The sequence below is a fragment of the Musca vetustissima genome, unplaced genomic scaffold, assembly GCF_032173495.1.
Source record: "Musca vetustissima isolate MV318-11 ecotype Yass unplaced genomic scaffold, APGP_CSIRO_Mvet_v1 utg293, whole genome shotgun sequence".
NCBI classification, from domain to species: Eukaryota; Metazoa; Arthropoda; class Insecta; order Diptera; family Muscidae; genus Musca; species Musca vetustissima.
Window position 1 is genome coordinate 19295 of NW_026881923.1, and position 23380 is coordinate 42674.

The following is a 23380-nucleotide window of genomic DNA, read 5'->3' on the forward strand; positions in this document are numbered from 1 at the left end:
AGATCTCTTGACGTTTTCAGGCTACTAATAACTACTTGACCCTTTCAGGCTACAGAAGACCTTTTAAAATCTTCGGGCTAAAGAAGACCTCTTAAAGTCTTCCGTATAATGTGGACATCTTAAAGTCTTCGGTCCTCCGAAGTAGACTTGAAGTCTTCAGTTTCTTCAGTAGACAGAGGGCCTCATAGTGTATTCTATAGGTAATCTGACCACACAGGATTTCCTGATTTCCTCCAGTAGCTATAAAAAAGCTCTGATGGTTAAGAGGAGTATATCCAATAGATGTGAGATTTTTATAAATTTCTGTATAAAATAGAATTTTTTTCTAGTAAAACAAAGTTTTTGGTTTGTTCTTTCAAGCCAAGAAATATTTTAACCAAGAAATATTTTAATTGGCACACACCAACAAAAACATATTAGATTACAATCACAATCCTCTCTATCCAACTACTGCACTTGCAAAATCCATAGTAACCAAGCAGAAAACTAGACAAATGGACAATCAATTTGGATATTTGATATTTTTTATTCAGAAATAAGTAACTCTACCTTCTATTACTGGTCAATTCCGTTCGTTGTCGTGGTGAATGAGGGAGTTCATCTCATCGGAGACTTTCTTTTTTTCTACTTATAATTCATCATTGTCTCAGTTTATTTTCGTTTCGTTTTGTTATTTTTTTCTTTTCACATTCCCCCCGAATATGAGTTATGTATTCCCACCTACGTTCCGTTCGTTCGTACGTTTTGTGTGTATTGTTGTGTTGAATTGTTGTTGCTGATGTTATCCGAAACGAAAGATCCAAATGTGTCCCTCTTCTATGTTAATGTGTTTGATGTTCATTTTCACATCCAACCAACCAATCAACCTAACAACCAACCAACAACAACACCACCAATCCAACAACAAACCAACCAACCAACCCTTTCTCTTATTCCCTCAACCTACGAACTATCTAACGAAACGTAACGATAAAAACAACGCAAAATGAAAAACAAAAAAAAAACCGAAAACTTGCTATAAAATTATGCCATAAAATCGACCGACCAACCACTCTATCGAATCGATTCGAAATAATTTGCAGTTGCTTGGGTGGTCATTTTCCACAATCACGTACCTATTCACTAATTATGAGCTCATCGGAAGATTCCAATCTGCGTGGTGGAGGTGGTGGCTGCTGCAGCAGTGGCAGCAACCAAAATGTCACCCAGGCTGGACAGCATTCGTCCACACCATTCGGCCGCCATTATCAGAAAATGAAAAAGAGCTACAGTTGCGACAGTGATTGTGCCCGTCGCATCATGACAATGCGCCAGCATCTGCAACATCAGCAACAGACCTTCAATGAATCGTGCTGCTGCTGTTCCTCGTGCTGTTGTTGTTCGACAACGAGTATTGCTCCCGCCTCGACCGCAACCACGGCAACATTTACCACAACAAATACACAGCCAACAACAGCTGCTGCTGCAGCCGCTGCGGCTGCTTCAAGTAGTTCAAGTTCAGCTAAAGCGGCACGTCCCATCTGGGCTGTCGACTATTTACGGTAAGTTATCGAAGAACTTTTACGTAAAGTGCGTTGAGAAGGTGAAGAACAACGACTATGTGCCGTGTAGTCATAGTGTGACCACAAAAGGGTTGTGAGTGTGTGTCGGGTGTGCCTGTAGGTGTTTTGTAAAATGGTTTAAGGATTTTTTCCCTGGTTTCCTGAATGTGACTATTTGACAGTTAGTCAATTAGTAACGAACTGTTAAAACCTTGACTCCATTACTACGTTTCACCCATACACGCACACACACATACACACGCACACACGCCCACCTTCACTTAATTGAAGGATTGATATGTTACAAAGATTTACGTAAAAGTTACTTCGATTGTGTTTAATGCTTCAGTTCAGTTGGGCGCTCTCTAATGGTTGCTAAACATTCATCATCATCATCAGCATTTGTTACAATTTTACAGTCAATCGAACATGAATACCCATACACATATGCATACACACATACACACTCATGCAAGCATACATATACTAATGCCAATGACGAAGTTTTATTCAAAGGTCCTCAGAAAATGTTCTTTGAGGAGTTCAGAAAATTGCCAACTGACAGAAGACATCAGGAGGTATATTGTAGGCAGACTTCTTGAGGTCCGTAATGGATATGAAACAAGATCCTCCGAGTTTATGTATTGAAGGTCTTCAGTGGATTTCTTTCTATAAAACACTCAAAGGACTTATCTTTATAGAAGAACTTCAGCAGAATTTCTTTTTGTAGAAAATTCTCAGAGGACTTTTATTTATGGAGGACATTTATAGTAGGGTATTCTTCAAAAGTAATACATGTACAGTAGACCATCAAACATATTATATTATAGTTATAGAAGACCTCCTGAGGTCCTCTCCCTACAAAAGATCTTCAGAGGACTTTTATTTATAGACGACCCTCAGAGGTCTTCTATGTATATGAGACCTTCAGAAGTTTATATAAGACCACCCGAAGTCTTCTATTTATCGAAGATCCTCAGTGGATTTATATTTATAAAAATCTAAAAGTCTGGAACACCTTAAGAAGTATTTTTTATATAAGACCTTCAGAGCTCTTGTTGTACAGTTAAGATCAGAGGGAGAATACCTTTTCTATAAATAGAAGACCTTAAATAAGACTTATATTTATAGGAAACTCTCAGAAGAATATTATCTATACAATTCATTCAGAAGTATTCTCCCTTTACAATACCTTTAGAGGTTTTCTCCCTACAGAAGACCTTCAAATAAGGTCTTTTTACAGAACAACCTCAGAGGTCTTCTATTTAAAGAAGATCATCAGAGGTCCTCCATCTACAGAAGATTATTAGATTATTATTTATAGACGAATTTTGGAGGTTCTATATTTATAGAAGATCTGCAAAGATTTTCAATTTATAGAATAGCTTCTGAAGTCTTCTGGCATTTAGAAACCTTCTGATATTTTATGACCTTAGAACACCTTCTGGGCCATTTATGTACCGACGATTTTTTCTGATCCGATGTCTATGGAAGACGCCATAAGTCATTTTGTCCTGATTTCCTGAAATAATCTATTTATAGGCGACCTAAAAATGTAATCAATAAATATAGATAATCTCAAAAGGACTTATTTAACCAAAATATCTTAGAATTCGTCTGTTTACAGAAAATCATATGAAGCCTTCTATCTACGGTAGAGATCTTGAGGGGTTCTGTCTACTAAGAATTTTTTCCTCTTGAGGTCTTCTGTTTCTAGGAAATTCCCAGAGATCATCTATCCCGAAAAGGCCGAAGATCTCAGAAAAAACTTCGATAGACAGAATACCACAGAGGTCGGAGAATTTTCTGATCGTTTCTATATATCAAAAACTTCAGAAAATTATCTTCTTGAGGTCTTCTGTCTGTAGCAGATCTCTTGAAGACTTCTACTTATGAAAGATTTTTTCTGTCTAAGAAATCTTCTCGAGTTCATCTGCAGTTAAAATACATTTTGAGATCTTCTATATCTGGGTAATTCACAAATAAAAGACCTCCTAAGGTCTTGTGTCTTTAGAAGATAGCAAGAGATTTTTAGAGGCTCTCTTAAGCATTCGATGTAATAAATATTTCATGAGGTCTTCAGATGCATCAGATGTCCTCTTTGGTGTTCTATTCTTCAGAAATCTTATTTATACTTAAGCCTTCTATGGACTACCGTCAGTGCAAGTTCTTTTTGCTATAATCAGTGTCCTGAGGTCTTCTATCTGTAGGAGAGGTTTTGAAGTTTTTTGGTGTCTAAAAATTCACCAGAACTCAAAATGTGGTCTCCAGTGACTTTATGTCTTTAGAAGACAGAGCCGAAGTTTTCTTAAAATCTGACTTTTTCTTGATCTAAGTTGGCAGGAGATTTTCAGGGACCCTCATCGAGCTTCAGTATATTAACCATTTCTTAAAGTTTTCTATACTTAGAAGACCTCCTGAAATCTTCCGTGTATAGAAACCTCATGTGGTATCCTATTTATAAAAGCTGTGTAGAAGATGTCTTGACGTATTCTATTTATAGAAGAGGTTCCGAGATCTCATCAACCTATAGAATATCTTCCAGGTCTCTTAGCTTTAGAGGACCTCATATATATTACATATCTCTTGGACCAAAAGGCCTTCCGAAGTCTTCTGTCTATAGAAAGTTTCTGTAGACGGAAGTCTACAGAACACCTTATAAGTTCTATGGATCTTGGAAAGTAGTCATCATTTCATGTAAGCCTGCCTCCCATGTCATTTACACAACACCTACTAACCGCCACCACTCAAACATCTGCTTCACAAAAACTACCCAAACGCCAAAAAATATCTCCAAAATCCCAATACAATTCAAAACCAACATCAGTAACAATAGAAAACTAATCAAAAATAAAACAACTAACCTCAAAATTCATGCGTTTGTTTGTTCGTTTATACGTTCGCCAGCCCACCAGCTACAAAAATTAAACAAAAAAATATCGTTCGTTCGCTCGCTCGCTCGTTCGTTTGTTTTTACTAAAAAGAAAACAATAACAAACAAACTTCACAATTCGTTGTTTTGTTCGTTCGTTCAAATCATTCCAAATCCATGTGTGATTCTTTATCGATACATTCCATTTTATCCATGTTTGTCCGATTGTTTGTTTGCTTTCTATTCTTCCATGATGATTTATTTATTTATTGCTGTTGTTTGTATACGTTTGAATTTTTAATTTTTTGATTTTCTATTTTTGTTTCTTTTTTATTGTTTCGATTTTTTTATTGAAGGCGAAGAAGAAAATCTATGAATAAAATGTTATTGTGCATCCCCAAAGACACAACTGACAAAGACACACATAAACATAAACACAACCACAGCCACAACACCTCTAGGTATGAGTTTTTCCTTTCCGATTTTTTCTTTGGTTTGGCTAAATTGCATTCTTCTTCTTTGTTCTGGTTTCCTGAATTTTTTGTCAATGCTCTTTGGTTTCCGGCTTACTAGGTTTTATTGATACGCTTCAAGTAGAGATTTTGGCTTTGATTTATTTATTGTTACATATATATTTTTTTTATTGATTTTATTTGACGAATATAAAAATCGTTGTGAAAACATGACAAGGGGGCGTATGATTTACGCCACATCGGCGTCAATGATTATTACGTTAATCATACGCTACATTACACCACAATCGCCCCTTTATATTGAATTTTCAGAATTAAGACTTTTATTAACAGATATCCTTCAAAGGTCACCTAAATATATACAATACATAGGTCTAAACCTTTATGTTTTAATTAGATGACCTCAATCATTCCTTTTAAAAAATATTCACAGGACTGGCTTTTTTTTATAGAAAAAAATCGCTGGCCCAGGACTGTTTTTTTTTTCTATAGAAAACAAATCTACATGACTGGCTTTTTACTATTCACAGGCCACAGGACTGGCTTTTTTCTATAGAAAAAAATTCACAGGCCACAGGACTGGCTTTTTTTCTATAGAAAAAAATTCACAGGCCACAGGACTGGCTTTTTTTCTATAGAAAAAAATTCACAGGCCACAGGACTGGCTTTTTTCTATAGAAAAAAATTCACAGGCCACAGGACTGGCTTTTTTTCTATAGAAAAAAATTCACAGGCCACAGGACTGGCTTTTTTTCTATAGAAAAAAATTCACAGGCCACAGGACTGGCTTTTTTTTCTATAGAAAAAAATTCACAGGCCACAGGACTGGCTTTTTTTCTATAGAAAAAAATTCACAGGCCACAGGACTGGCTTTTTTTCTATAGAAAAAAATTCACAGGCCACAGGACTGGCTTTTTTTCTATAGAAAAAAATTCACAGGCCACAGGACTGGCTTTTTTTCTATAGAAAAAAATTCACAGGCCACAGGACTGGCTTTTTTTCTATAGAAAAAAAATTCACAGGCCACAGGACTGGTTTTTTTCTATAGAAAAAAAATCACAGGCTTTTTTCTATAGAAAAAATTCACAGGCCACAGGACTGGCTTTTTTTCTATAGAAAAAAATTCACAGGCCACAGGACTGGCTTTTTTTCTATAGAAAAAAATTCACAGGCCACAGGACTGGCTTTTTTCTATAGAAAAAAATTCACAGGCCACAGGACTGGCTTTTTTTCTACAGAAAAAAATTCACAGGCCACAGGACTGGCTTTTTTTCTATAGAAAAAAAATTCACAGGCCACAGGACTGGCTTTTTTTCTATAGAAAAAAATTCACAGGCCACAGGACTGGCTTTTTTTCTATAGAAAAAAAATTCACAGGCCACAGGACTGGTTTTTTTTCTATAGAAAAAAATTCACAGGCCACAGGACTGGTTTTTTTTCTATAGAAAAAAATTCACAGGCCACAGGACTGGTTTTTTTTCTATAGAAAAAAATTCACAGGCCACAGGACTGGCTTTTTTTCTATAGAAAAAAATTCACAGGCCACAGGACTGGCTTTTTTTCTATAGAAAAAAATTCACAGGCCACAGGACTGGCTTTTTTTCTATAGAAAAAAATTCACAGGCCACAGGACTGGCTTTTTTTCTATAGAAAAAAATTCACAGACCACAGGACTGGCTTTTTTCTGAAGAAAAAAATTCACAGGCCACAGGACTGGCATTTTTTCTATTGTCTATGACCGCAGGACAGAGTTTTTTCTATAAGAAAATTCTCTGACCCCAGGACAGAGTTTTGTTTTCTGTAGAAAAAAATCTATGGACCCCAGCACAGAGTTTAGTTTTCTGTAGAAAAAAAACTATGGACCCCAGGACAGAGTTATTTTCTATAGAAAAAAATCTATGGACACGAAAAAAGAGTTTTTTCTATAGAAAAAGTCTATGCACGCCAGAAAAGTTTTTTCTATAGAAAGAAATTCTCTGACACCAGGACAGAATTTTTTCTATAGAAAAAAATTATTTATTTGCTATACATTTATTTTAAATGTTCGCAGAAAAATTAAGTTTTTGCTTTAATTTTTAAAACCAAATACGTAGTTTTCCATTAAAACTTTATTGTTATTTCAAAAAAATTTATGGCCTTAGTTACTATTTCCGCTCCCTTAGATGTTCCAATTTGTTTTTATATAAAAAAAGTTTTAAATATTTTCCTGTTTCCTGTTGTTTCCAGTTTTTTATTAAAGCGTTAAACCAAATCAAAAAATATTTTTATATGACATTGATGATTATGAAAACAAAAACAAAAAAACAGCTTCTGTCGTTTGTGTTCGATATATTCTATTCCAGGCTACAACTAACACACATACATACATATCTCTTTCTCTCTCCGTCTCTTTTGTGTATGTTTCACCATTTTATAGCATCGTTAAAGGATTTCCTCCGGTATCACCGTTTATTGGTGTTAGTCCTACGCTTTGTTATTTGCTCAAGGAGAAGAAACCGTTATGCTGTTTGCAGTTAGCACAGGTGAGTCGTTGTTGTCCTTCAGCTGAAGGTCCTTTCGCTAAATATCTAAATATGCATAAAAATAGACTGATAAATATCGATGTTGTCATAAATATGCGCATAGTTGGTTTCTTGTTATGAAATATTGATTTTAATTTTCCCTCTGCTGCTTTTCCTCCCTCTCAGGTCTGTGAACATTGTAGCTATCGCAATGCCAAAGAGTATCAATGGCAAAATAAAACCATTATTTTGGCTGCCGATTATGCCTCAAATGGAATATACAATTTCATTATCCCTCTGAGGGCTCACTTCCGTTCCAAGACCTCATTGAATCCGATCATTTTGTTGCTGGAACGACGACCGGATGTGGCATTTTTAGATGCTTTATCATATTTTCCTTTGGTAAGTTTTAAAATAACAACAAAAACAAAAAGAAAACAACCAAAAAATTCAAATAATATCCTTTTATAAAGGATAATGTGGAGGATATTTAAATTTATGTAAATCTTTTTTGGTTTATTTTCTACTTCGTTAAAGGTTTATTGGATGTTGGGCTCCATTGATTGCCTGGATGATTTGCTAAGGGCCGGCATAACATTGGCCGAAAGTGTGGTGGTTGTAAATAAGGAACTGTCAAATTCAGCCGAAGAAGATTCGCTGTCGGATTGTAATACCATTGTGGCCGTTCAAACTATGTTCAAGTAAAATTAAAAAAAAAAACAATATTTTAATTCAAACATTTAAAAATTGAAACATCACAGATCAAATGACTGTATTTTTTCCTATAGGGAAAATTCACTGACCACAGGACTTGGTTTTTCCTATCGAAAAAATCACAGGCCACAGGATTGGCTTTTTCCCATAGACAAAAAATTTTCAGACCACAGGACTGGTTTTTTTTCCATGGGAAATAAATTGTCAGCTTTTCTCCTATATGAAAATGCTCACAGGCTATACGAGAAAAAATCTGCCTCGATATATTTTTTCTATGGGTCTTAATATTATTTTCCATAGAAAAAACAACTCAGTCCTGGGGTCTGAACATTTTTTTCCTATAGAAAAATCAGTAAATCAAAAAAAATCAGTCTAGGGGCTTGAGAATTTGTTTCTATAGAAAAAACTCAGTCCTGGGGTCTGAGAATTGTTTTCTACAGAAAAAACTCAGTCCTGGGTTCTGAGATAGAAAAGAACTCAGTCCATTGGTCTGAGAATTTTTTGCTATAGAAAAAATTCAGTCCAGGGGTTTGAGATTTTTTTCTATAGAAAAAAATTCAGTCCAGGGGTCTTAAGAATTGTTTTCTATAAAAAACTAAGCCTAGAGGTCTGAAGAATTATTTTCTTTAGAAAAAACTCAGTCCAGGGGTCTGAGAATCTTTTTCTTTAGAAAAAAACCCAGTCCAGGTGTCTCAGAATTTTTTTCTATAAGAAAAAACTCAGTCTAGGGGTCTGAGAATTTTTTTCTATAGTAAAAGAACTCAGTCCTGGTCTCTGATAATTTTTTTTTCTATAGAAAAAAGCTTTGTCCTGTAGTCAAATTTTTTTCAGAACCTTCAACAATTTCTAGTATTTCTGTATGTCTCTTCATAGATTCTTTCCCAGCATCAAAAGTATTACAGAGCTGTCGCAAAGTTCCAATATGCGTTTCATGCAATTTAGAGCCCATGACAAATATGCTTTACATTTAAGTAAAATGGAAAAGGTAAGACTGCCCCGCCCTTGTCAGGACACATCATATGAATAACATATTTATTTATTTTTCACTTTCCCCTCTCTCTCCCGACTCCCCATAGCGTGAAAAAGAACGCGGCTCCCACATATCGTACATGTTCCGTTTGCCATTTGCGGCTGGTGCCGTTTTCAGTGCCTCCATGTTGGATACGTTACTCTATCAGGCCTTTGTTAAAGATTATGTTATAACATTCGTGCGTTTGCTGCTCGGCATTGATCAGGCACCGGGCAGTGGGTTTTTGACATCGGTAGGTTTTAACAGAACCCACAAGGGAGCCACGCAATTTACTAATGTGTCTCCTTCGTTACAGATGCGCATCACCAAAGAGGACATGTGGATACGCACCTATGGCCGTCTGTATCAGAAATTATGTTCGACCACGTGTGAAATACCCATTGGCATCTATCGTACTCAGGACACTTCCAATACGGAAGCAACACATGTGAGTAATTCACCTGTAGACAAATGGGGACCATTTTCAGCTTTCGGAAAGCACTGTGTGCGCCTGCGACCATCGGTGAGTCCAAGTTTAAAGATGTTATGATGTGCGAGTCACACTATTAGTTTGTGTCTCTTCAACACACTCTCTCACTCTCACATACACACATACATCCACAAAAATTATACATACATACTGCAAAACACTCTCTCACACACATACACACACTAAAGACTTACTAATACGTAACTTAAACAACAGTACTAGCAAAATTAGTCACCATCACTACTAACTTGTTTTTGGATCAAACTCACACACATACACCCAGAACATACATACTACAAAACTTTCGTTTTTTCTCTCTCTCTCTATCTCGCCAAATTAATCGACACCTACTTTGTTATTAGAATTTTATTTTTTTCTCTCTCTTGCTCTCTCTCCTTTTTATACTATCTTGCTCACTTCAAATGCCTTAACATAATCCGCATAGCCACATAATAAACTAGGATTGTATATTTTCGAAATTATCTAATTAGTGGCAAACGTAACGTAAAGTAATGAAATAGTTTGTTAGAGTTTGTCCACTCTGGTTTTAATAATTCCACCTTATTTTTCTCTCAATCTCTAAGTAGTTTTATCTAAATCTACATCGTCTAGTTCTGAATTGTAAGTAAAATGTAAGGACATGTTTTAGAACTCATTCATTTTAATTGGAATTTTTATAAAAATTATTTATTTTGGTTTTGTTTTTCTTTCAATTAAACCGAGATTTTTTATGCATGCTTTTCTTATTTTTATTAACACTAATTTTACTTAATATTTTATTAAAACATTTTTTATATAATATATTTTTTAACCAACGGATCACGTAGTGTAGATTTTGGCCCATATTTTTCAAAGTCCAATACATATTTTCTTCAGGGACATCGAAACGGCTAAGCCTATACTTTTAAAATATATATAAAATATTCAAGGACCAATATACAGTTAGGACCAGATATGTTCCATATTTTTTCAAGCACTTACGGACCAATAAGCTTATATTTAAAATAACTTTTTTTAAGGGCCATAAAACTAATAATAGTATATTTTTAAATAATATATTTTAAGCAAAGACCACTAAGCTTGAATTTTAAAAGAAAAATATTTTTTCAAGGTCATATAGACCACTAACCTTAGGTTTTAAAAGAATATACTTTAAAGGACCAAAAGGCCACTATAGGATAACTTCTCCGGATAACGTATAACTTCTCCAAAGACAAATATTTAATATTGTATTGAGGCCTGTAAATTTTTTCAATAGAAAAAACACCGAGTCATGGTCTGTGAATTTTTTTTTCTATAGAAAAAAATGACAGTCCTGTGGTCTGTGTGATTTTTTTTTCTATAGAAAAAAAGACAGTCCTGTGGTCTGTGTGAATTTTTTTCTATAGAAAAAAAGATAGTCCTGTAGTCTGTGAATTTTTTTCTATAGAAAAAAAGACAGTCTGTGGTCTGTGATTTTTTTTCTATAGAAAAAAAGACTGTCCTCTGGTCTGTGAATTTTTTTCTATAGAAAAAAAGACAGTCCTGTGGTCTGTGAATTTTTTTCTATAGAAAAAAAGACAGTCCTGTGGTCTGTGAATTTTTTTCTATAGAAAAAAAGACAGTCCTGTGGTCTGTGAATTTTTTGAAGAATATTTTTCAATGACCAATAGGAACGATAGTCCTTAAGCCTGTGAATTTTTTCAGTCAGTTCTGAGGCCTGTGTTTTTTTTTCTATAGAAAAAAGGCAGTCCTTAGGTCAGTAATTTTTTTTCTATAGAAAAAATGACTTCCTGTGAATTTTTTCTGTCCTGACTCCTGTGAATTTTTTCTGTAGAAATCAGCGCATTGACCTATAATGGGTGTAATTTTTTTCTGTAGAAAAAAGCACCCGGTTCTGCGTCCTGTGATTTTTTTCTATAAAAAAGCAGTTCTATAGTTTTATCACTATTCTGTAAACTTCCGTTCTAAGACTTTCAATTTTTCTAGGCAGTCCACAGTGCTGTGTTGTTTTTTTTTTTATATAGAAAAACTCGGTTCTATGAAGGCTTCCCTTATGCGTGTGGTTTTTTTATAAACATGTCAGTAAGAGTTCTGCTAGTTTCTTTTTCTATAGAAACATGTTAGTCCTTTGTATTTTTTATAAAAAAAAGTCCAGGGGTATACGATTTTGGTCCTGTGATTTTTTTCTAGACCCAGTTCAGAGGTCTTGTGATTTTTTACGATTAAAAATACAGCCCTGAGGTCCTCTTATCTTCCTATAGAATAGATAGATAAAACGGGCTGTTACGATCCGCGGTATTTATTCTATAGGAAATGCTCAATTCTGAAGTTTTTATAAAAATCTGTCGGCAACCGAAAAAATAGAGACATGAACATTTTCTATGGAAACTGAGGCCAGACCAAGATCTTATAGATATGTTATAGGATTTTTCTTCTACATATTTAATGATTTTCCAGCACATTATGGTCTAGATCACATATCTCAATATTACAGTTCTTAAACCTTTAGCTACATTTTAGATATTCCTACGTGTATTTATTTTTACATTTTTTTATCAACTTTTCCAACAAGATTATTTAATACTGTTTATCCTTTATTTTCTTAAATTTCGTTATTTTTTCTCTTTAAACATCAATTATACAATCTGTTATCTTATCGTTTTATATTATAAACAACATTGTTATAATTTTCTTCTCTATTTATCTTGGTTCTTCCTTTTTTCTTCGTCAATAAAAAATACTTTTTCTATGTCCTTGCATTTTATGGTTATCCAAGTTACCTTCATACGTACATGCATACTGAACTTCTAGGAAAATATATATCCTGTCATACAAAATAAAAACAAGAACAGACAACAGAGAAAACAATTTAATTGATCAACTGCTACAACAATGTAGTTTTAGTTTCAGTTTTAGTTCCAACAATTAGAACAGACAATATCTCAATAGTTTTTTCTTCTCAAATAAAATTCCTCCATAAACTTTTTTGTTATATAAAACGAAATTCAATAGACGGCAGATAATAATTTAATACCACTCTGTAGCTGTACAAGGATATTGATTTTAATTCCTTCTCCTAGTTAGAAAATCCTATAGTATAGTTTTATTAAGTCTTCTCACCTACATATTTACTTGTATTGGCTCTATATTTTTATTATTAAATTAAACTACTCATTGCAATTGGATTTTAATAATAGAGAATATTCAATTTATTTTCTTCTGCAAACAAAATGTAAACATGAACATTGAAAGTTTTTTTTATTCATTTTTGTAAACTGTAAAAATACCAAAGAAGTGTACATTCCACTCTACTTCACTCCACGTTGGCTTATGAAATGTTTTGCTTCTCTTTTTCTACTCTTCTTCTTCTTCCTTTATCTTTAAATTACAAATAAACAATATCTTTGGCTTTAATTGCTTATGAAACTTCATATATCCAGGAATGATAAGTTATGGAAGAAAAATGTGTGTCTGCGTCTCCTAAGGAGTCTTTAAATCGTTGAAGGTTTATTTTTTCCTAGAAATAATAGAGATATAGGGAAACAATAATAAGTTATAAGTAATGGCTTCAATAATCACATACATTTTTTCAAAAAAAATGCAGATACAGGACAATATTATTGCTAAGGAGAGTCCTTAATACAGTTTTTTTATAAAAGAAAGGACTCAAGGACTCTATAGAAAAAAATCACAGACCTACGCAAAGCCTTTTCTTCTATAAAAAATCACAGGTCTCAAGACTGTCTATAGAAAAAAAAATTGTAGACCTTAGAACTGTATTTTGTCTATAGAAGTCTTGTGACTCAGGGCTGACTTTTTTTCTAAAGAAAAAACAATCACCGGCTTCAGCTATGTCTTTTTTCTTTAGAAATAAATCACATGGCTCAGGACTGTCTTTTTTCTATAGAAAATTCACAGGCCTCAGGAATGTATTTTTATAAAAAAAAAATCCACAGACCCCAGTACTGTCTTCTTTCTATAGAAGAAATCATAGGCCCCAGAACTGCACTTTTTTCTACAGAGAAAAATTAACATGCCTCATGACTGACTTTTTTCTATAGAAACAAATTCACGGGCCTAGGACTGATTTTTTTCTGTAGAAAAAAATTCATAGGAATCAGAACTGTATTTTTCTATAGAAAAAAATTCACAAACCTCAGTTCTGTCTTTTTTATAAAAAAAATCACGGTTCTCAGAACTTTTTTTCTATAAAAAAATGTACACACAATTTCTATATAGGCAAATCGCATGCCTTAGAACTGTTTTTTTTTTCAATAGTAAAAAAAAATCACAGGCCACAGGACTGCCTTTTTCTATAGAAAAAATTCACTGGTCTCAGGACTGTCTTTTTTCTATAGAAAAAATTCAGAGGCCTCTGGAATGTCTTTTTATTTTGAAAAATTGACAAGTCTCTATAGAAAAAATTCGCAGGCCTTAGAACTGTCTTTTTTCTATAAAAAATGCGCTGGACACAGGAATGTATTTTTCTATAGAAAAAAATTCACAAACCTCAGTTCTGTCTTTTTTATAAAAAAATCACGGTTCTCAGAACTTTTTTTCTATAAAAAAATATACACACAATTTCTATATAAGCAAATCGCATGCCTTAGAACTGTTTTTTTTTTCAATAGTAAAAAAAATCACAGGCCACAGGACTGCCTTTTTCTATAGAAAACATTCACTGGTCTCAGGACTGTCTTTTTTCTATAGAAAAAATTCAGAGGCCTCTGGAATGTCTTTTTATTTTGAAAAATTGACAAGTCTCTATAGAAAAAATTCGCAGGCCTTAGGACTGTCTTTTTTCTATAAAAAATGCGCAGGCCACAGGAATGTATTTTTCTATAGAAAAAAATGCATAGGACTCAGGACTGCATATTTTCTATAAAAAATGCGCACAGTAATGTATTTTTCTATAGAAAAAATCACAGGCCCCAGGACTGTCGTTTTTCTATAGAAAAAAATTCATAGGCCTCAGTGCTGCTTTTTCTATAGAAAAAAATTTGCAGGACTCAGAAATGTATTTTTTCTATAGAAAAAAATTCGCGGGACTCAGAACCGTATTTTTTTATAGAAAAAAATTCACAGATCCCAATCTGTATTTTTCTATAGAAAAAATTCACATGCCTCAGGACAGTCTTTTTTTCTATAGAAGAAAATTCACAGTCCTGAGGACTGTATTTTTTTCTGTAGAAAAAAGTCATAGGTCTCAGGACTGTGGACTTTCTTCTATATAAAAAATTCACAAATACACCTTAGGATATTTTCTAAAAAAAATCAAAATTATTGGACTTTGGGCTCTTTTCTTTAAAAAGAATCTCAGGACTGTAGGATTTTTTCTAAAAAAAGCACAGCCTCAGAACTGTGATCTTTGTTCATAAGTAAACAATTTTTTAGGACTGTCTCCTTCTATAGAAAAAATTGAAAACAGCATTTTGTCTGACGACAACATGGAAACACCTCTGGTGTTTTTTTTTTCTTTCCTTTTTTTCTATAGAAAAAACTCTTAGACCCCATGAGAAACAAGTCAGGGACCTAAGGTCCTGTTGTGTTTTTCTATAGGACAAAAATTTCACGCCGCAGGAATATATATTTTTTATATAAAAACAACGAATAAAGGATCATCGTTTTTAATGAAAAAAAAAATCACAGGCTATAAAAGCGCTTGATTTTATAGGTATTTTTTCAGTGCATAATCGATTCTATGGACTCCTTAGGAAGATTTTTTCTTTACTTGAAACCTAAATGAATTTACACACTTTTTAATCTTTTTCTACAATGTTTTCTTACTACCCTACTCTTTTTTATAACTTCCTTTTTACAATTTCTTTTTATACATTTTTGAATTCCTACACTTTTTTGCAATATATACTTCTATTACAACAACTTTAACTCTTACAACTCCCTTCTGTACATACATAGTCAATATTTATGCAATTGCCTTTCTTATTTAATTTTGTTGTTGTTTTTTTGTTTTTTGTTTTTTTTTTTTTTTTTTTGCAAATATTATTTTTTTTACATTCACCCTGTGTCTATTTCTCTATCTCGACCCCTTTCGTGTCCATCGTTACTCGGGTTTGGCATTCATTCATCCATTTGACTTGACTTGAACTTCTTCTATTCATGATTCTTGTCCCAAAACTGCAATTAAATATTCAAGTACAATACCAAACAAACAAGAGCAGCAGGAGCAACAACAACAAAACCAGTACAACTACATTAAATCATCAAACAACCAGCAGCTAGTTTAACTTTGTGTGACAGGCAGTCTTGAATTAGACAGATGAAAGTTAAGGTTTTTCTTTTTTTTCCTTTTTTGGTTTCCTCAAAGACCATCAGCCACCCATCAGGATGAAGTTATATAAATACTGAGTGACAGTTTTGGTTAAGAAATTTATTGTTTTTAGATAAAAAGAATATTGGACATTTTTGCTAATCATCGATGAGACTTCAAATTGAATTTAAATTTTTTCCAATATAATGTAATTTTATTAGAATTGCAAAATCAGAATTTTTACTTATATATCAGATTTACTATGTGTATCCTCACCTGATATAATCTAAAGTTTCCAGGAATTTTTTTTTTGAAATGTTATTAATAAATCTCAAATATAACTACAATGCTGCAAGTTGGGCGCCATGTCCATTTCAAAACAATATTATTTTTAATTAATTTCATTTTAAATTAAATCGTTGACTTACCTTTGTTACACACACACACATATACGCATAATCATATGTCATACCCAGTCATAGGACCCCCACTTTCTTTGTTTTTGTTGTTGACATTATTGGAGAAAGAGAAGCATTACTTATTAAGTCAATTTACAATTGAAACCCACTTCAACATCAAATACAACATACTACACACTACACACTATAAAATACAGACGACAACAACAACACCAAACACTGTAACATAAACGAAAATTCACACACACGCACCCACACATTTACACTGTCAACACTTCACCTTCATGACCACAATTTAATTGCGAGCTCTCGAAAAGTTCTTACTACTCAAAGCCAGAACTGGTTGACTGGCTGGCTAATTAAATGTCAAGCGTATTTGCATTTAAATGCAAAATATTCGTACAGAGAGCGCGAAACAATTATTACAAGATACTTGAAAAATAAACACACACACACAAAACATACACACTCAAAATAAAAACCCCATAAATACATACACCAAGTGAAATTGAAAAAAAATTAAAAACGAAAAAACGACATCATTGTATTGGACTTGAACTGATAATTACGCACACGCACGCAGTGAGTCCTTTGCCCTTGATTCTATTTTTTTGTTTTGTTGTTGTATATGTGTGTGAAACTCTTAACAAAAAGGGTTTTGTCATCCATCCATCATTCACTCTGTGTCGAAATCTACCTCTCTCTTTCTCTCTCAATTGGTGTATCTCCATCTCCAATTCAATCATTATTCAATTATTTATTTGTGTTCTACTTGTTTGCATTACACGTTATTCACTTGTTATGTATGTGTGCGTGCGTGTTTTTGTTGTTGTTCGAAACAAATTAAATCGTAAATGTTGTTGTTATTCATAAATTATTTTTGTTGTAATAATTCAATAAAAAAAAACATCGTAAAGAAAAAAAATTACAAATTAATAAATCATTTTAATGTTTTTTGTTGTTGTTGTGATTTGCAAATGCACTTTTTGTATTTTAAAAGGCCACCATGTTTCGAAATCAGAAACAAATTGAAAACCTAGAAATATTGTCACACAAACACACACGATTAATATATTTAGAATATTAAACAAAATATTTTTAACGACCAATGAATCTTTGAAGGTATATATTTTAAAAATAAAATAGTATCAATAGTTCCCTAAGCGTGGATGTAAAAAAAAATATATTTTTTTGAAGACCAATTGATTTGGATTTTTAATGAACATTTTTAGTGACCAATAGTTTATGGTCAATTGGCCTTTAACGAAATGAATTCCCAAATTCCTGGACAGACTTTTTTCTTTAGAAAGAAAATACGCAGGCCTCAGGACTGCATTTGTTTCTAAATAATGCCTTTTATAGAAAAAAATCACAGGCCTCAGGGCTTTTTTCTATAGAAAAAATTCAAAGGGCCTCAGGACTGTCTCTTAAAAAAGATTAGGGCCAAAGAACTTCTTTACAGAAAATTACAGGCCTCAGGATTATCTATAGAAAAGGGTGTCAGGACTGTCTTTTAAAAAAATATTAGGGTATTTTTGCATTTAAAAAATATTCTACAGAAATATTCACAGGCCTCTGGACTGTCTTTTTTCTATAGTAAAAAAATCACAGGCCCCAGAACTGTATTTTTTCTAAAATTCATAGGCCTCATGATTTTCTTTTTTTCTATGGAAAAAATTCACAGGCCTAAGGACTGTCTTTTTTCTATATAAAAAAAATCACAGGTCTCAGGACTGTCTATTATTCTATAGAAAAAATTCAGGCAAACAGGCAAACTGTCCATTTTTCTATAGAATAAAATTTAAAAAAATAAATTCAAGAAAATTCAAAGTCTTTTTTCTATAGTAAAAAAATCACACGCCCAGGACTGTATTTTTTCTAAAATTCATAGGCCTCATGATTTTCTTTTTTTCTATGGAAAAAATTCACAGGCCTAAGGACTGTCTTTTTTCTGTATATAAAAAAATCACAGGTCTCAGGACTGTCTATTATTCTATAGAAAAAAATCACAGGCCTCAGGACTGTCTTTTTTTCTATAGAATAAAATTTAAAAAAAAAAATTCAAGAAAATTCAAAGGCTCCATGACTGTCTATTTTCTATAGAAAAAATTCACAGGCCTCAGGACTGTGTTTTTTTCTTCAAAATATTTTTTTTTTTTTATTTTTAAAGAATTTTATTCAAGAGTTAAAAAATATTTTTCAATAACCCATAGAGCACTAAGCGCGAGTTTGAACATGGATTTTGAACAAATATTGTTTTCATGGACCCAAAGTGGATTTTTAGATAATATTTTCTCTGATCGAATTGTACAGGGTGAGATAAGAAAAAAAAACTGCAACAAAGTCAAGCGCTATAATTTGTACACTTTTTATACCCTTCACCACACTGTGGTACAGGGTATTATGTCTTTGTGCATATGTTTGTAACAGGCAAAAGGAAACGAGATAGACACATGGTTCCTTTTGAGAATATGGATGGAATCACTTTTTAAGTTGATTTATGCATATCCGTCCGTCTGTTTGTATGTCTGTCCATGTTAAAATGTAAATTGTAAATTGCATTTATGATCCGAATTGGATGAAATTTGGCATAGGTCACTTATTTGGCCCAATGACGAACCCTATTGAAATTTGAAAAAATCGGTTCAGATTTAGATATAGCTCCCATATATATTCTCGTCCGATTTAAGGTAAATGGTGCACCAAAGTCCCTAAATATCTTTCGATTTGCACGAAAATTGGCATAACGTACTGAATTAAGCCTAGAATGATGTGTGCTAAGTTGTGAAAATCGGAACAGATTTAGATATAGCACCCATATATATTTTCATCCGATGTAAGGTAAATGCTGCATGAAAGTACCTATATATCTTTCAATTTGCACGAAATTTTGCAGAGCGTACTGAATTAAGAGTAGAATGAAGTTTCGTGAAGATCCGTATATGTTCAGATATAGCTCATATATATTCATCAGATGTTACATAAATAGTGCACGAAACTCCTAATGGTGTCCGATTTACACAAAATTATGCACAACTTGAATGACGTCATTGGGTTTCGTTGAAATTGGTGCAGATGCAGCCATAGCTCCCATATGTATTTCGAATGGGTGTCTGATTGAAATTAAATTTTTAACAGTGCCGCGTTCCGAATAGCGTGTATTAATTTCGTTTTCCATAAATGTATCCCATGGTACGCAGACTACTCTAAATCTGCCCGAATGAAATTAAATTTATCATAGGTTGCCGGAAGACATGAAGGAACATTGACATACAATTGTATATATTGGATACATATGTACAATATACCCAAAGTGGTGAAGAGTATCATATAGTCGGCCCAGTCCGACTTTACTACTTTCCTTACTGGTTAGATATAATTTTCTGTGATTGATTTCAAGGACTAAAAAAAAGGTCGCTAGACGTGGATTTTAACTTTTAACAACTAGATAGTTTAAATTTCTTTTGTTTTTAAAAACAACAAAACAAACAAATGAAAGGTAAACTTAAAAAACCCAACTAGACTAAAAACAAATATTTTTAGTAGAGGCCTGGATATTTTTTAGCTCACGAATCAGGATTTTTTTCAACGACCTAAACAAGGCGTGGATTTCTTATATAAAATCGCTTTAATATATAAAATCGAGTTGGGCAAATTTGTGTGACCATATCTCCAAAATTTGAAGGGATAACCAATTTGTGTACTGTGGCGACAACGATTTTTATGTCTATTTTTAATTTCTTTTAATTTGCGTCATGAGAATGTGTATGTTTCTTGGGTTGTGATTTTATTTTCATATCTGTTTCACGGTTTTTATTTACAAACTTTCGATAGTGTTAAGTAAATCGACGGTTTGTGCAGCCAATCTCCAATGACAACTGCCGAAAATCACAATATTCGATGGTCTTTAAATTTTCCATTGCTTGCAAACTTTAAAAATAAATATTTATATATTTTTTGTTGTTGCAGTTGCAATTTTCAGTGTCTTCTTTTGTTTAATTCTGTTGTGTTTGTTGTCATTCGCTATTTTATTTTTTTGTTGTTGAACCTTCATTGTCAACATCAATGTGTCAAATTGTAATGGAAGAACATTGTAATTGATTTACAAAGAAACATGTACACACACAATCACACACTTACACAGGCATACATACTGTTACACATATATTAGGTATACTCTTCATATTTAATTTTATTTGGGATATTTTTTATGTTTTTATTTAAAATTCAGATTTTTTTTCTACAGAGCAAAAAATCCATTTTAGTAAATTATAATTTTTATAATTTAATTTATTTAAATTTAAAGTGTTTTTTTTCGTAAATTTTAAACTAGTTTTTAATTGCATAATATGTAGTCATATAGAATTTTAGAGTTTATGGCATGAATTTCAATTTAGAATATTTAATAGTGGGCAATGTAGATAATAACATTAGCATAAATGTGGAAGACAGTGGACGTAAAAAAATAAATTAGTTATAATTACGAATATTTAATGCGAGCTTGTAATTTGTAATAGTTTTAAAGGATTAAAGGCGATCTATTATAATTATAGACAATAATATCGAAAACAATAATTATCGAAAAAAATTATGATAGAAGGCCAAAGGAGACACATATATCGGCATTTTGTCGGGAGGTAAACTAAAATGTCGAGGCAACATTTCCCATTTCCAAGACATTTGACAATGTTAGGATAAAGATTTCTCGAAATCCTTTCATTTTAGCTATATGCTTTTTGGTAATATTCCAGGTATAACTGCGAGTCTAATACATTAACCCTCAGTTGACTCTCTGAAGGGGTCTTTTCGGTCCCCTTTTCCAAAAATTTTTAATAACTCATTTAATACGGGGGAAAGTGGGATATATAATATATATACCCAATATATAAACCTCAATTCAGAACCAAAAATTCAAAAAATATTTACAATTTTTTCATAAAAATTTCCCAGCTCTCTTTTCAACAAATTGCATTAATGTCCATCCGTCTGTAGATGTTATATTGTAAACAAAGTACAGGTCGCATTTATGATCCTATTTGGATGAAATTTGGCTCAAGTCACTTATTTGGCCCAAGGACGAACCCTATTGAAATTCTAGAAAATCGGTTCAGATTTATATATAGCTCCCATATATATTTTCGTCCGATTTAAGGTAAATGAGGCACCAAAGTCCCTATATATCTTTTGATTTGCACGAAATTTGGCATAACGTACTGAATTGAGCCTAGAGTGATGTCTGCCAAGTTTCGTGAAAATCGGTCCAGATTTAGATATAGTTCCCATATATAGTTTCGACCGATTTTATGTAAATGGTGCACCAAAGTCTCTGTATATCTTTCGATTTGCACGAAATTTGGCATAACGTACTGAATAAGGTCTAGAGTGATGTGTATTAAGTTTCGTGATAATCGGTTCAGATTAAGATATAGCTCCCATATATATATATTCGTCCGATTTACGGTAAATGGTGCACTGAAGTCCCTATATATCTTTCGATTTGCACGAAATTTGGCATAGCGTACTGAATTGAGCCTAGAGTGATGTCTGCCACGTTTCATGAAAATCGGTCCAGATTTACATATAGCTCCCATATATATGTTCGTCCGATTTAATGTAAATGGTGCACCAAAGTCCCTATATATCTTTCGATTTGCACGAAATTTGACATAGGGTACTGATTTAGGACGACAATGATGTGTGCTAAGTTTCGTGAAAATATGTTCAGATTTAGATATAGCTCCCATATAAATTGTTCACTAATGACACATTTGGCCGACCGGTGCACAATTTTGTACAATGTACTGAAGTTACTATAACCTTTCGTGTGTCAAGTGTTTTTTTAATCGGTTCAGGAGGAGCTATATCCTATATATACTTTCGTCCGATTTAAAGTAAATTGTGCATTAAATACCCATAGCTAGGTCGATTAACACAACGTACTGAAATTAATATAAATCAATCTCTGCAAGTTCCCTTGAAATCGGTTCAGAGTTAGATATAGCATAGCTTACATAGACTTATCATAGCTCAGATATAACATAGCTTATAAATAATCAATAGGTGCCTAATCGCGTGTGAAAAGTTTCTTTTAAATCTATTTACAAAATTTGGAATCGGTTGCAGAATTTATTGAGCATTTCAATTAATTATTTCTATTGCTATCTTTATTAGAAACAACCACGTCTATTTTATTTATCGGAATATTTAATTTTAAAATTAATAATAAATTAACTTTTGATGGTCGAATGGAAATTTGGTGCCTACTCGACTGCCTACCAGTCTGTCTGTCGGTGTGCCTATCTTCAATCAATTTTAATGAAATTATATTGTTCGGAAATTTCACAGATATCTATACTGTCAATCGAATGCATTTTAATGGCCTCATTTGTCGTATGGTTAATGTATCACACACACATACACAGACATACATACAAACACATACATATTTTGGCTTATTATAATCTATTCATAATTTATGAACTCTCAAATTTGAGTTGGAAATTTTTTTGGCAATATTTTTAGCCGACAAATTGATTTTATGTGATACAAAAACTAGGTTATGTATGTGTATGAAAAATGTATGTGTGTGTGTGTCCGTGAATATATTGTGGGTAAAATTGCATAAATCGAAAATGATTTTAATTTCATGTGAATTACATTATTCGAAAGTTAATGAGATCGAATTAGGCCAAATAGAAATTGAAATATAATTTTTAAAGAATATTTTTTCAACGTCTATACAAGGCGTGCATTTTTTAAAGAAGAGTTTTCAAGGCCTATACAAGGCGTGGATTTTTTAAAGAATAATGTTTCAAGGCTTATCCAAGGCCGGGATTTTTAAAGAATATTTTTCAAGACCTATCCTTGACATTCGACCAACTTCACCCTTATTCATATTTATATAGATTTCTCAGTGAACCTTCAGGATAGTATTTTGCCACACTGCTTTATCAAAGTTGTATATTTTCACTGTCAATTTTCATGCTTTTTATAAGTAGCTAATTTATTAATTTCTTTGTATATTCACTTTTTTGCACGTTTTATTCCTTGTTATGTTTTTTAAAATGTTGACAGTTCTTTTACACTTTTAGTAAAAATTACAAATAGT

General features: G+C 32.8%; 1 protein-coding gene across 1 annotated transcript in view; it reads left to right on the forward strand.

Annotated features, from left to right (window-relative positions):
* The window catches only part of LOC133328021 (potassium channel subfamily T member 2), a 49852-nt gene that overhangs the window by 18942 nt on the left and 7530 nt on the right, over nt 1–23380 (forward strand). The window contains exons 7-12 of the mRNA XM_061536571.1: nt 7303–7408; nt 7574–7789; nt 7925–8088; nt 8975–9086; nt 9178–9363; nt 9427–9558. Of these exons, the coding sequence (XP_061392555.1) occupies nt 7303–7408; nt 7574–7789; nt 7925–8088; nt 8975–9086; nt 9178–9363; nt 9427–9558 (916 nt within the window). The remainder of the gene's footprint in view (nt 1–7302; nt 7409–7573; nt 7790–7924; nt 8089–8974; nt 9087–9177; nt 9364–9426; nt 9559–23380) is intronic.